This window comes from Ambystoma mexicanum, chromosome 1p (assembly GCF_040938575.1).
Source record: "Ambystoma mexicanum isolate Mex_15411 chromosome 1p, UKY_AmexF1_1, whole genome shotgun sequence".
Taxonomy (NCBI): Eukaryota; Metazoa; Chordata; class Amphibia; order Caudata; family Ambystomatidae; genus Ambystoma; species Ambystoma mexicanum.
Genome location: NC_090921.1, coordinates 118,996,478 through 119,010,734, shown reverse-complemented (window position 1 = coordinate 119,010,734; position 14,257 = coordinate 118,996,478). Strand labels below are relative to the sequence as shown.

General features: G+C 44.6%; 1 protein-coding gene across 2 annotated transcripts in view; it reads left to right on the top strand.

Moving 5' to 3' along the window:
- LOC138566951 (cornifelin homolog) overlaps positions 1–14,257 on the top strand; it is a 95,186-nt gene that overhangs the window by 58,953 nt on the left and 21,976 nt on the right. For both annotated transcript variants that reach the window (XM_069644737.1, XM_069644728.1), the window contains exons 2-3: positions 8,430–8,550; positions 13,784–13,962. In XM_069644737.1, coding sequence (XP_069500838.1) covers positions 8,436–8,550; positions 13,784–13,962 — 294 coding nt within the window. In that variant the 5' untranslated portion in view covers positions 8,430–8,435. The remainder of the gene's footprint in view (positions 1–8,429; positions 8,551–13,783; positions 13,963–14,257) is intronic.

Here is a 14,257-nt window from a genome sequence, read left to right as displayed (position 1 = left end):
ATGTACTACAGGCCCTGACGCGCTATGGTAACCTCTCGGGGTATAAAGTCAACCTAGACAAGTCAGTGGCTTTCGTGGGGGGTCAGCTGCCGGATTCGGAGGTACAATATGTAGAAAGTCTCCCCTTCCAGCTGCAGAGAGAGGGGTTCCGATACCTGGGAATCCAAATCCCATCCACCCCGGGTGACCTCTTCGCGCGCAATTTTACCCCATTATGGACTGCTGTTAAGAGAGATATTGAGAGGTGGGCGGCGGCGGGGTTCTCATGGATGGCGCAGCTCAACCTGATTAAGATGGTAATACTCCCTAAGTTCCTATTTCTCTTCCAGATGCTCCCTACCCAAGTGCCGAGGCCCTTTTTCGACTCAATGAAGCGGGTGTTGCTTAGATTCCTCTGGGCGGGAAAGAAACATAGAATTTCCTACGATGTCTTGACAAGACCGAAGGAGGATGGAGGAGTGGGGTTCCCCGATTTTGACACATACTATAGGGCATCACAGCTAAGGATTCTGGTTGACCATTTTAATCCTGGGACGGAGAAGCAGTGGGTGGCTCTGGACAACAGACTTCTTGCCCCAGTCACGATCGACGAGCAGTTATGGGTCCCAAGAACAAGCATCCCAAGGAGGGTACATGAACACCCAGTGTTGGGGGTTCTCTGGTCAGTCTGGAAGGAGGGGAGCTATTTCAGGTGGCTCACGACCTGGCCCTCCCCGCTAAATTGCATTTGGGTGCCACCGTTCCTGGCCAAAATAGCAGAACCAGCAGCATACCAGAGTTGGTACGAGGCAGGCCTGGTCAGGGCCTGCCATCTATGGGTAGGGGGATCCTTCATGCCCCTTCCTGACCTCGAGGAGGCTCTGGGTCTGGGCAAGCTGTCACCATTCCGCTACCTCCAGCTTAAGGGAGTTCTCTCAGAACCCTCGTGGGGGGACACTCTTAGGAGGGACCTTACAGATTTTGAGAAAGTGATCATCTCCACTCGGGGCTCCAAAGGGGTGATAGCTCGGTTGTACAGACTCCTCTTGTTTTCAATACCAAGGGACCCCCCCCAGCACGAACGCAATGGGAAAGAGACCTTGGCGTGGCAATAGACGATAGGAGATGGACCAAGATGTGTATCCGAGCCCATCGCTCAACTACGTCCCTCCAATACAGACACCAGGCATTAAAGGTCCAACATAGGTGGCACTATCCCCCCCAGAGATTATCCAGAATGCTCCCAGGTTACGACCCACACTGCTGGAAATGCCGAAACATCACTGGAGACTACATACACATGTGGTGGTCATGCCCCAGGGTACAGATATATTGGGGAGAGGTCTTATCCTGGATCAGGGGAGTTGATGGTATAGACAGACCCCTCTGCCCCTGGCTACTCCTCTTTGGGATCGAGGTTGGGGACGATCAGGAGGACACCCAGGGCCACATGCTCCAGGTCATGCTTGTGGCGGCCAGGTGTTGCCTGGCCCAAAAATGGAAAAATCCAAACATGCCACAGGAAAAGGAATGGGTTACCAAGGTCCGAGCGATTTATGACATGGAGTTCCTTACGCACGTTCTTGATGAATCCAAAACCAACATCGGAGAACTCTGGCTTCCATTTTTTGAAAGATACGAGCGCAGTACATGAGGGGTCCAGTCTTCACGGTGGGCCCGGTTTTGTCCTTTAGACATTGTGAAACTGTAAAGTCGGGGTCTCCAAAGGCACCCATTAACTGGGACATGTTTTCTCCCCCCACAAGGGGGTCCTAATAGGTTGAGCCCAAGGGCAAGTGTGCAAAAAAAATGCCCATCACCTGTGCTCTGGGACTGTGCATTGTGTTCTGAAGTGTTAAATCCAGATTCTACTTTGATTAAACGGCTAGGGGGGTCGGGGGGGGATAAAAGGGTTATTTGTGGGTACGCTTTCTATAAATGTAATACTGTTTTCTTTTTGATGCAATGTTCGCAGTAATAACCTACAAAATGTCAATAAAAATATATTTTCAAAAAAATGTCCACCTGTTCTCCTTACACACCACTGTGAACGTCACGAGACTCATAAGCGTTGTCCAGGAAAATAAGACCTCTGTACCCATTGCTTGCATGTCTGTGCCAGCAGTCAGGCATGTATTTGATGATGGTAGATATGGTAGTATAAAGCAGCCATTATGCCGCAAGTTGGTATTGATTTAACTAGATGCCATCTAGATGGTATCATGTATTGCAATATGATAGTCTCTTACAATCTCTCATATATTTTTTATTTATTTTTATTTAAAATGATTTAGTATACATTTTAAACTTTTCATTTATATCAAGGAATTCTTTGTAATACATTACGAAAGACATTTAGTTCATAAAATCATATTCCAGAGTCACAACTGTGGCACATTACTCAGAGTTCCATGTGCCATTACATTTATCCTGAGTGGGGCAACTGAGATCCCATGATATTATTTAAAAACTGGACAATGTTTGCCCATCTGGTTTCTGAGTCCATTTGTTGCGCGGAGGTCTGGAAGTGATCTCTGTTCCGTCAGGGCCAGGCAGTACATTATGATATGTTGCAAAGTCCCTTGCGATGACTCATCGACTCAGAATCGGCAATGGCGCTCAGAGCTCGGGATTTGTTCCGTTTTCACCAATCTATCTCTGGTAGGTGTCATATTCAGACGTATTTTCAGATGTGTCTCCCGAATGAGGTTGTCCGGAAATAAATTTAGATAAGTTGGCAGATCATTTAAGGCCCTAATATCAAATTCACAATGTAAGTTCATCTGATAAGCTGATTTTGTTCGAATGGTTTGAGCCCAGTCATTTCGCTGTAGCTTAATTTTGGCGTGTTGCGGCGTAAGGGTAGCATTTCCATGGATATGTCTTGCCTTGTCATCTGTCTTTCCATGTCTTTCTTCCATGCGTTCAAAATAATATTGTTCATGCTGGTCGGCTTTGTCTGAAGAATTTGTAAAGCCGGGATATTTTCACTAGTCATTATTTTACAGAAAAGATCTAGTTGTTTCCAGATAGTAATCGATACGAGTGATTGAGTAGCAATTCCAAATCTTATTCTTGCCATAGGGTAAGATCGTGGCAATGCTAAGATCTTCCGACAAAACAATGCTTCAAATTTTTGCCACAGTAAAGGTGAAAATTTGATCACGGTTTCGCTCGCATAGGTGAGAATCTGTACGATTTTTGCCTATAGAAGGGAATGATGGGTTTAAAGGAATATTTTCCAAATTTAGTGTGTAGGTAGCGACCTTGTCTAGCTAAAAATTGAGTTTTTCCTTCTAGATAATTCGCCCAGTCTTGTTCAATCTCTTACATTAATTAACATACCTTCAGCCTGAAAAATCATGGCAAATGCAGTGGTGGCGCGGGCGCGCACTAACAACAAGGTGCCAACCACTGTGGCCAGTGTGAGAAGCAGGGCCGGCCTTATCGGTGGCAGTGCCTCGGGCAGCAAAACAGAAATTTGGCACCCCTCTCTTCCCCTGCACACCCCATGTCATGGTCCGGCCCGGGCTGGAAGGCAGGGCCAATGGAATTGGAGTGTGGAAAGCATTCATTGTACATGATATTTTGGAAACGGAACGGAAAGGGGTGGTTTCACATCATGGAAGGGTTGAGGAGTGAGAGAGAAGATCAAATGGTTATTCTGACACTTTCAGGAAGGCCTGGAGAGCCCATTTCGAGTAGGATTGTTTCACCGTACCAAGATGGTATTACCCAAATTGACCTTTTACAATTCACCTGTTGTCCTAATTGACCTAATTATAGTGGTCCTAATTGACCTTCTGCACAATTGACATTTATACTATTTTAGTTTATTTATTTATTTGTATTTATAGAGCGCACAGCAGCCCTGAGGCATCGCGGCGCTGTTACAATGAGGCTTGCTGGTTACATACGGATGCAAGCTTAGTTACAGGTGGTTACAGTGTTATACATACTTGGTTACAGGAGGTTACAGAGCATACATACCTGTTCATGTGAGAGACAACAGTGTTGAAGGACAAGAGGAGAGAAGGAGACATAGCAAGCGTACGGGAGGTGCAGAGGCGCAGGGTCCGGGGGATCACGGGGTTACTTGAAGAGAGTGGTTTTCAAGGTTTTGCGGAAGGCTGAGAGAGATGTTTCAGCTCTTAGAGAGCGTGGTTGTGCGTTCCAGAGTCTAGGAGCTAGTTAGGGTAATCCGATGCCTCCGGCGTTAGACCTTTTGATGGGAAGGATGCAGAGTTGGTTGGCGTGATGGGTTCTTATTGGGCATGTGGAGGTGACTCTGTTGATGGTTTCTGATAGGTAGGGTGGGGCAGAGAGACTGAGGTATTTGTGTGTGAGGGTGAGGATCTTGAACTCAACTCTTTCTTTGACGGGGAGACAGTGGGCGGCCCGTTTTCCTGTGTGACGCGGTCTCTGTTGGGGATGCTAAGGGCTACGCCAAGCGCATTGTTTTGTACTATTTGTAGCCTGTTGATGTTTTTTGCTGAGTTGCCTGCAAGGAGAGCGTTACAGTAGTCCAGTTTAGCTCCGATCGTTGCTCGGGCAATTGGAAGGCAGTTCTGGCTGGTTAGAAAGGGCTTTATGGCATTAATGAGTTTGGTGGTGTGGGCAGCAGCGGAGGAGGTGGCACTGATTTGGCATGTCATCGAGAGAGTGGAGTCTAGGAATACTCCTAAGGTTTTTACAGAGGAAGAGACGGGTATGATGGTGTTGTCAATGTTAAAGTTTTCGTATTTTTTGTCGAGTTCGGACACAATTTCCTTGAGGCCTATGAGAATTATCTCAGTTTTGTCCACATTAACGCATAGACCGTTCACTGCCATCCACGTTTGGATGGTAGTGTAGATTTGAAGGAGGGCTGCCTTATCTTGGTCGTAATCGCCAGTGAGGGGGAGGAGTACCTGTGTATCGTCGGCATAGTTCGTGTAGGATATGCCGAGCTAATCCAGTTTTCATCGAAGAGAGGCTTCGAGAATAGGTTATAGAGGCTAGGGACAGTGCAGGATCCTTGGGGAACTCCACAGTGGATGGTGGTGGGGTCTGCATTGGCGTGCTCGGAATATACTTTCATGGTTTTATATGTGTATTGGATTCGTTTTGGATTAGAAATAACATAAGGGCATTGGGTGGGGGGTTGCAGGGTTTTTGTATTGGGTAGGAGTTGCAGGGGGTTTTGCCCCCGCATGTATGCCATAATTGACCTTTTAAATTAGGTCAATTCTCCCGAGGTCAATTGTGAAAAGGTCAATTAGTATACATCCCACAAGACAGCATCATCGGAAAATAAAGTGGGTCAGGAGAAATCTGCACAGTGGGGAGGGAAGTGGGGGGACCTAAACTGGGGAAGGTTGCACATGGAGAGTAGGGATGGGGATTGGGAAGACCCTTTAATTTTTAAGTGTATGCCCATTACTGTGGTAATCGGCAAACGCTGCATTAATGCAGCAACTATTATCGCGCCAATACAAGGCGCCCCCATGGCGATCACCGTTATGGTTCTGTGTGAAAATTACTGGGGAAGCTCTCGTGGAAGGGGGAAAACATTGGGTCAGGGTCCAATGGCCACGGCCAGTGGTCTTTTAGCCAAATTGTTGCAACATGGACAGAGGCCACGGCCAATGGGATATGGTGATTTATTAGTGAAATGGAATATGGACCATGGTCGTGTGGAGATGGCCAGTGGGCGACTTCTCTGTATAATTGCGTCATGAGCGCTGGCCATGGCTGGTGGGATATGGTTATTTACTGGGGCAGTGTGTATGGACCACTGGTCTAGTACTAAAGTCATGGCTAGTTGGCTACGGTGTTCTTTTCTAATTGTTGCAATGTGGATTGTGGCCATAGCCGAAGGCCATGGCCAGAGGGATATGGTTATTTACTAGTGAGAGGAGTATGGACAATGGTCAAAGGTCACACAGCCAGTGGCCACTGGCTTTTATCCAAATTGCTGCGGAGTGGACTGTGGCCATCACTTTGCCATGGCCAACTGAGCATAACAAAACCATTGAAGTTCAGTGAAGAAACTGTAAACAGAGTTAAGATGATCCAAGAAATCCCAAGAAATGTGTCATGAGCTGGGAAGAGTGATGACGATCTTATCTTGGAGTCCTCCCTGTTTCTCAGCCCAAGAGCACATACATTGGATGAGAGCAGGGATTAACAATGAGATAAAAAATGGCATAGTGGGGTACATCTACAGGGGGGACTCAAGTTAAGGTAGTCATTACTTTCCATCACATTTTATATAAATGCACACACAAAAACTCACACACACAGATACGCACACACATTCAGGCCAAACAAAAATGTCTAATTATAGCGCAACCTAAAAAATAAATTTCAGCAATTGCAATTTACCGGCAGTATATTTGGTACTTTTTCATCTGGGCAAACCTACATATTGCTGATTTGCTCATGACGAAAATACCCCCCCGCACACACCCACAAAATTTGATCTGTTTAATCATTAGTTCACCCGCTATTTTGTTCAAAATTAGGACTATGTAGTTCCCATTAGAACTCCCTGTGATTAGGCCCAGAAGATGAATATGATTTGCGCAGGATCACACAGTTTAATTAAGCCACGCCATTTTTAAAGATCTGGAGAGCTAAAGAGTGTAGTCCGCTGCCATTATGTACTCAGTGTTAAATAAATATTGGCAAAACCATCAGTGTTGGCTTTTGCATGGGTATTACATAGAAATTTGCCAGGTTGTCACCATTATCAGAATTGCCTTCATATGCCCAGGTAATGTCATGAATCAGTCTGTTACTTATGTAGAGATTACTTGTAAACATCACAGTTATGCATTGTGTGACATACTTTGGCAGGTTTTGTGGGCACATATAACATGTATCCCCAGTAAAAGCCCATGTACTCATTTCATTATCAGGGATTGTCCGCAAATGTCCAGGAGCGCATCACTCACGTCTTGTGAAGCTAGAGCGCATAAACACAACACAGGGGGCCTGTTTTGCAAAAACATGTTATAATGGTGCAATTCCATTGGAAAGATCTTTGTGAATTAGGCCAAGAAGGTTTGGAATTAAATTAATGAATTCATTGCTTATAACACGCTCAATACCGGAGACCAGTCTGTAAGCGCAGGAACAGGATTTAAACCTGTGTTGCTCTCCGTTGTCTCGCATCCGAGACAAAGACGTTGCCCCTGAGCTATCCTTCCTATTCCAGAATGCAGTGTTTAGTCAACTCGATCCCCTCAGCCATCGTCCTTTCATGGTGGTTAGTGTCTGCGCCACCAATGACCCAAAGCTAGGACAGCCCTTAAGCGTTGCTTGAAATTGTATCGGGCTGCTACCGCAATAGTACAGTGGTATTACCCAAATTGACCTTTTAAATTGACCTTTTGTCCTAATTGACCTAATAATAGTGGTCCTAATTGACCTTCTGCACAATTAACCTTAACCTCTATTTTACTTTTTATATATATGTGGGGGGTGGGTTTGGGGTAATAAATAATATAATGGGATTGGGTAGGAGGTTGCGGGGGTTTTGGATTGAGGGAGGGGTTGCGGGGGGTTTCCCCCTGCATATATGTCCTAAGTGACCTTCATTTCACTATCAATTGTGCAGAAGGTCAATTCTCCTGCAATCACTTGTGAAAAGGTCAATTAGTATACATCCGGTACAGTCAGTGTATGAGCATAGACAATGCCTCTCTGAACTTAAATGGGGGTGCAGTGCCACCCAGGTCTGCCCCACCCACTCAGGTAAGATAGTTCAATTGGTTGTTCATCTTCTGCAGCAATCTATGCGCACCTGTAGGTCAGAAGAGAAAGTTATGCCATTGTTTACTCAACCTTTCATTAAACTGAAGTCGCAAAAATAAAGAACATAGAGTGAGTAGCGTGTGTTACCTAAGCGTCACAAGACAGTTCAGTGTGCGGTTTGTGCTGAATAACTGGATGTAATGTACTAGCGTAAAAGCCTCACAGCACAGATCCAAACCAGATGGTGCTTGTCCCATGAATAGATTTAGCCCCTGCCAACACTGAACTACCATACATTTTGAGAAGGAGATAGTTTCCAATCAAACTTGCCTTTATTCTAAGGCAATAGCTCCCTCTAGTGGTGACAACAGGCGAAGCTGGCAATCTCTACTGCGCAAGACCGCATTGGACAAACATACATCTGGCCTTTTATTACTGTTAGATTATTACATATGAGTTGAACTAGAAAAAAGAGGAAGAGACTTTGCATTGAATGAAAGAGCAAAGCAGAAGTTATTGTGTTCAGAGCGGGAAGAGGTGGAAGCTACTGAGTGGGCACAGGCAAATGAGTTGCAAGAAGTGAGAGAAACTGATGGAGAAGGGATGCTTGGGCCTTCCCAATTCTTCTGCTTGGGGACTACCGGGGCAGTGGGCAGGATCTTCACCCATGGCACAGTAGTACTCAGTTTTCACACTCTTGTCTCCCACAGGTCAGGATGAATACCGTACACGTGGCCCAGCCCATGGCCATGACCACCACGCAGGTCACAGTGATGCATGGCAGTGGCTGGACCAGCGGCATCTGTGACTGCTGTGAGGACTGCGGCATCTGTAAGTTGTAATGCTGCGTGAAACCAACCTCGCGGGAGGGGGTTTCATTTGTTGTGAGCCCTTCAAGGTGGCTACACCACCCTATTTTACATGTGCTTCTTTTCATTGTGTTCTAATTTACTTTCCTTCATCTTAAGACACATAGTGGAACCCGAGAATTGAGTTGGTGTTAAGATTAGGTGGGCCTCGGTAATTTGGGTGATGCCTGATCACAGGGCTGCTGTAACAATATGGACTATTAAAATGAAGGATATACGCACTATCATGGCAGCCTTGACCTCAGGTGCCCAGTGGTAGTAGAGCACTAAGTCTAGAACCTAATGTAACAATGGGGAGATGCAGACTGCGACAACGCAGCAAGTACCACTGCAGTTCTGGGTTCTCTACTCAATGTTGGTGGCAGAGGTGGGATCCCCCACGCATTAATGCTGGTGAAGTAAGGGTTAACACCAATTTAGCACTTGCAAAATGTGTAGCTTAGTGTGTAAGCTTAGTGTGTAACCGCCTTGTTATGCGGCACAAGTACCACAGTCTTGTGGCAAGTCACAAATGTTCCCATTTTAGTTGTTGATGGACCAACCCTAGGTATCTCTTTCCAGGTCACAGGCCTAGCCATTTTGTAAAAGTTGCCAAGGTTTGGAGCATAGCAGCAAGAAACAGGTGACACTGCTTTGATATGGGGATGATGTTGCTGTCTTTTTAAGGGACACAAATGTCACACTCTGGTTATGTGCCACAAGTGTTGCTGTTTCTTTGTGGGTCAGCTGCATAGGCATATTGTTGTGCTTAACAGCACTCAGAAGCTTGTTAAAGTTAGCAAGAGTCACTTTTTTCCTATGGGTCACAAATGTTGCTATCATGATGAGTATCTCAAGTGTCACTGTCTTGTTAAGCTCTACTAGCATCGCCATCTTGCTATTGCTAATTTGTTTTGTGTCCTAATCACAAATGTAGCCATCTTGTAACACGTCACAGGTGCAGCCATCTTCTTACAGGTTGACATCTTGTAACGGATGCCATGTAACAACGTCATGCCATATCCAGTTATATTTTCGAAAAAATAGTTTCTAAATACAAAAGTTTCGAATACAAAGTTTAGAGAAAAATAAATTCAAATGCATTTTTTTCATGTTACAGGTTTTATTTTAGTTTCGTATAGAAAAGAAAGTTTGTTTTTAAAAAGAAAACAGGTGGTTGGGGCGGGGGAATCCCCCATTAAAAAAAAGCAAAAATAAATGCATTCGAAACTTTTTTTCCCGATGCTTTTGTGTTGAAACTTTTGTATTTAGAAACTTTGCCTGTCGAAAAAATCACTATAAACCTCGTCATGCTGTGAGCCAAGGATGCCACAGTCCATATAAGATTTATTCCGTTAGTGAGATGGTGTGCAACTTGTTTTCCTAACATGCATTCTTTGTAAACTTTACCTAAAGAGTACCTTGTAAGGGGGGTCAAGAGGGTTCCCCTCCAGCCCCCTTCTCTTTTGACCCCTGAAGTCCACCTTAATACCTTATATGTTTTCTATTTTAAACTGTACTCTTTTTTGCTATTATTTTTCAAACCTGCAGTACTATATTATTGTCTACATTTTGTTATTCTTTATTCCTGTCGTTGTTTTTTACCCTGATAATTTTTGAATTCGTTATTTTTATCTCTTTATTTATTGTCTCTTTACTTTTTTATGCAATGTGCACTGGTTACCGAAAATAACTATGAAGATTCCTAGTGTGGTTAACAGTGGTGAGCATTATATCAGTAATGCATTCTTATCAACAATCTTGCTTCACAGCGTAACCATAGCGACGAATTAACACTGTATCAGAGCCGGCAAGTAAGATTCTGAGTCTATATCATATTGCGACTGAAACCACATAGGTAATGTGGCACATAGCTTCCATTTCTCCCCCTTCCTCGCACTTTTCCCCTCCCCCCATGAACTTGCATGTTCTGAATGTCACTGGGCCTAGTAAGATCGCTGTTTTGTACTCCCCTGTTCCCCTCCCTTGCCTTGTCGCGCTCTGAAACACCTGTGTATGAGCGCGATTGAAATAAAATATCAATATCAATATCAATAAATAGAAAGGAATATCATAGCAGCCATGCCTGGCCAGTGGTAGTGCTACATCCAAGATGGCGCCTGACTTCATGAAAATGGAAAAAATACTACATTGATTCAAAACGCCATGATGGTGCCTGACTAATGAAAACAAAAGAGTTACTGCTTCTATTGTTCTACTGTTCTGCGGCCTACGGGCATGTGGCACTTTATAAACATTAAACATTATAAACATTAAAATAAATAAATGAATACAGAGCCCATCAATACGATGTGGTCATGCAAATATCAGAAAGTAACAAAAGGCATGTATTGATCATACTAGGTGGAAAGCGATAAAGAAAAAAGTTTAAAGTAGAAAGGGACAGTAAAAAGGGAGTTGAGATCAATAGTACCAGTAATCAACATAAAACATTACATAAAATTCGTCCAAACTTTTTTTCATACCTCCTGTTGATAGGGTACCCAGAGTGTCTTACCACAAAGCCTTGTGGTCGCATCTTCAGTTGAAGGATGAAATCACAAAATCTGGCATGTGTCTTTATTTATTCCAGAAATTGAATTCTAAGTTGACTGACGCTGTGTCCTTGTTGAAGACAGCACATCACCGCACAATGGGCCTCATAACAAGTTTGGTGGTAGTCTTGCCGGTAAAACCGGCAGGCTGCCGCCAAACTTGCGATTTTTTCCAGCACCCGTGAATGGGCAATTACCGGGTCATTATGGCCCAACCGGACCCGGTCGGTAGTTGACCATTCGCGGGCGCTGGGAAAAATGCTCCCCATTCCCATTTGAGCCCCATAGGGTGACAACCTGGCCCCATAGGGCTCAATGGGAATGGGGAGGTTGGATGTACCAGCATGCTCTGCTTGTGGGTGCCAGCCTGCCCACCAGGCAGAGAGGCACCTGTGAGCGCAACTCGTAGTTTGCCGGTCCGGTAGCATCTTTGATGGGAATTACGTATATCAGCTTTATCAGCGCTGGAAATGAAAAAGATGTACTTGGGGAACCCTCTCCTCCTGGAGGTGTGGGGACATGGGCAGAAGTGGGCAGCACGAGGGTCGTGGCCACTGGCCAGACCACGCAACCCAGTATCTCTTCATGGAACCCAAGCCTGGCGATTTGCATAAAAGCAAAGGGCATTGGGGAACATTAGAATGGTCACAATTTTAAGTGTGAAACATGTCTGGTAGTAAATTCAGCAAGAAACCCTTTTGAGCAATTAATGAAAAGTGCACTCTGCTCTTTACATTGGTCCCAATGCTCACCCTCTCAAAAAATGTCTGTAAACTGCAAGACATGTATACCGATATGGACATCTTCTGAACAGTATGTGAGGCTTTGGTTGTTTCTGCATTCAGTCTCCTGTGCTGAGTGCACTGAAGTACAGGTTGCTCTTGCATGAGAACCCGGCTTCAGAACAGATCTGGGAGTTTCTTGGGCTAGCCCCTGGGTCTCCGGACACCTTGTTTTATGTTTATTCACATGGAAAATACAGCAAACATTTCAAAAATTACACAATTCATTGTTAAAGCCATCAATCACAATTAAAACTGTTGCAACATGTAATCATGACCAATTAAAAAATGGCAATCCTCGCAAATTAAATATTGCAAGTAAAGCAGACCTTATAGGGTCATGTACACATCTTAACAATTATAAAACTCTTTAGAGAGAGGATGGCATTCTGTGCAAAAACAGTGCGGTCAGAGCTGTCATGAATTTGCTACCTTTCAGTCAGTACCTCTGTGATTTGTATCCAACATGTAACTTACCACAAGGGCTTCTGAGACAATAAACAGCACGTGGTCAGCTATTTTTACTTTCCCCCATTGTCTTCATCTGTTCTCACATAATATGATATATCAATACTTGAAATTACTTTTCGATATTTGGTTGACATAATCATATTGACTTTTGTTTACAGAAGGTAACTCTTCTATTTCCATTAGCCGGACGCTATAGTGGCCATTTTGATAGACTATGTTTTCTATTTTTATTGTCAGGCGCCTCACTGGATGTAGCACTACCATTGGTCAGACAGGGTTCCCTTCCATGTGTCCACGTGGCTGTGGCCTTCCTCGCTGCTTGGCGGTATCCTGAACCACTCTAATACCTGGTTATTTTTTGCTATGATCCCACTGTGAAGCAAAAATGTTGGTTATAATTTGTTACTGATACATTTATTAGAATTTTCATCAAACTGACCATCTTTATAGTGATTGTCCTTTCCTGTTATTTTTACCATCAACAAGATTCCCAAAAAAGATAGATTACGCTATTTCATTTTTATATCCATTTCATTATTTGAATGGATCTCCTCCGAACATTCCTTCAATCCTCAGTCCAAGTGTGGACACGGAGCTGAAAAGGAGATCAGCCCACTGTATTCCTTGACTGTGATATCCTCAGTGATAGGGGACGGAGCAACCCACCATCCAATCACTGAATGCTCTTCCCACCTTCTTACAGTGTGAGGTGGACTCTTAGGTCCCAGAAACAGCAGTCGACTAATGGTCGGGAACTCCAAGGAAGGATAGAGTTGCCCGCTGGTGTGACTGACCAATAGGGGAGTTTAATTTCTATGATAGGCCGAGAGGTCGGGGCAGAGCAGTCACGTGTCAGCTTGCTGGGGCACGTGGTAGACTCCTCCCAAGCCTTGTCGGTTGGGAGACCTCCCCTTTTTCCGTAGGCCGGTCTGTCAAAGTGTGCGCTACTATGTTCAGGATCGCCATAGCTCTAAATCTCTAGAGACCTTTTATGAGAGTAAAGTGGGGCCTTCAAGAGGGCAAGCTGAGAGCGGCGCAGGCCAGTTATTGCTGCTGGAAACATCAGAATCCTGAAGCGGGTGTGTGCTCAAATTGGGTTCAACGAAAATGAACAAAAACTCCCTGACACTGGTTCACCACAGACAATTTTGATAACGGTAAAATGTATCTGTGAGTGTCAGGGAAAAGGATATGTTGGTGGAGATGATAATGGGGGGGACAGAGTGGAATGGGAGAACTTTCCTATAAAAGCAAAAGTTGAGAAGATACTGCAAGGTGCAGAATAGAGGCGAAGATGAAGCCAGAATAAAATAAAAACACGATAAAGAAAATCAGAGACGGGTACCTGGGCTTACAGCCTCCTGTCACTTATGGTTTTTGATGGGTTGCCCTGCTTTCTTCCCTGCAGGCTGCTGTGCTGTCTGGTGCTTCCCGTGTTTCCAGTGTCATACCGTGAGCGAATTTGGAGAGTGCTTATGTCTGCCGTTGATGGATCCAACTTGCATGGGCTACCTAGGCACTAGTGGATGCTGTCCGCCTGTTTCCATGGCGATGCGCGCTGCGGTGCGCGAGAGATACAAGATCACGGTGAGTAATAATGCATGGTTGGACCCAGATGCAGAAATGTGGGTGCCATCTAAGGGTCTCAGAGATGAAGACTTTGTAAACCTGTCAGAAAGTGTTTCATGTGATCCACACACAGAGACACCACACACGAGTTGTTAGATTAGATTCGAAAAATATTTATTAAGTGCAAATGTATTACCTGACAACCAGCTTCAAGGCGCGACACATACAATACAGATCAGACACAAGAATAACAATTAGAACAAATAAAAATGCTACTAACTCAAAACAGTGCCCAGCAGTCTTCCATACATTC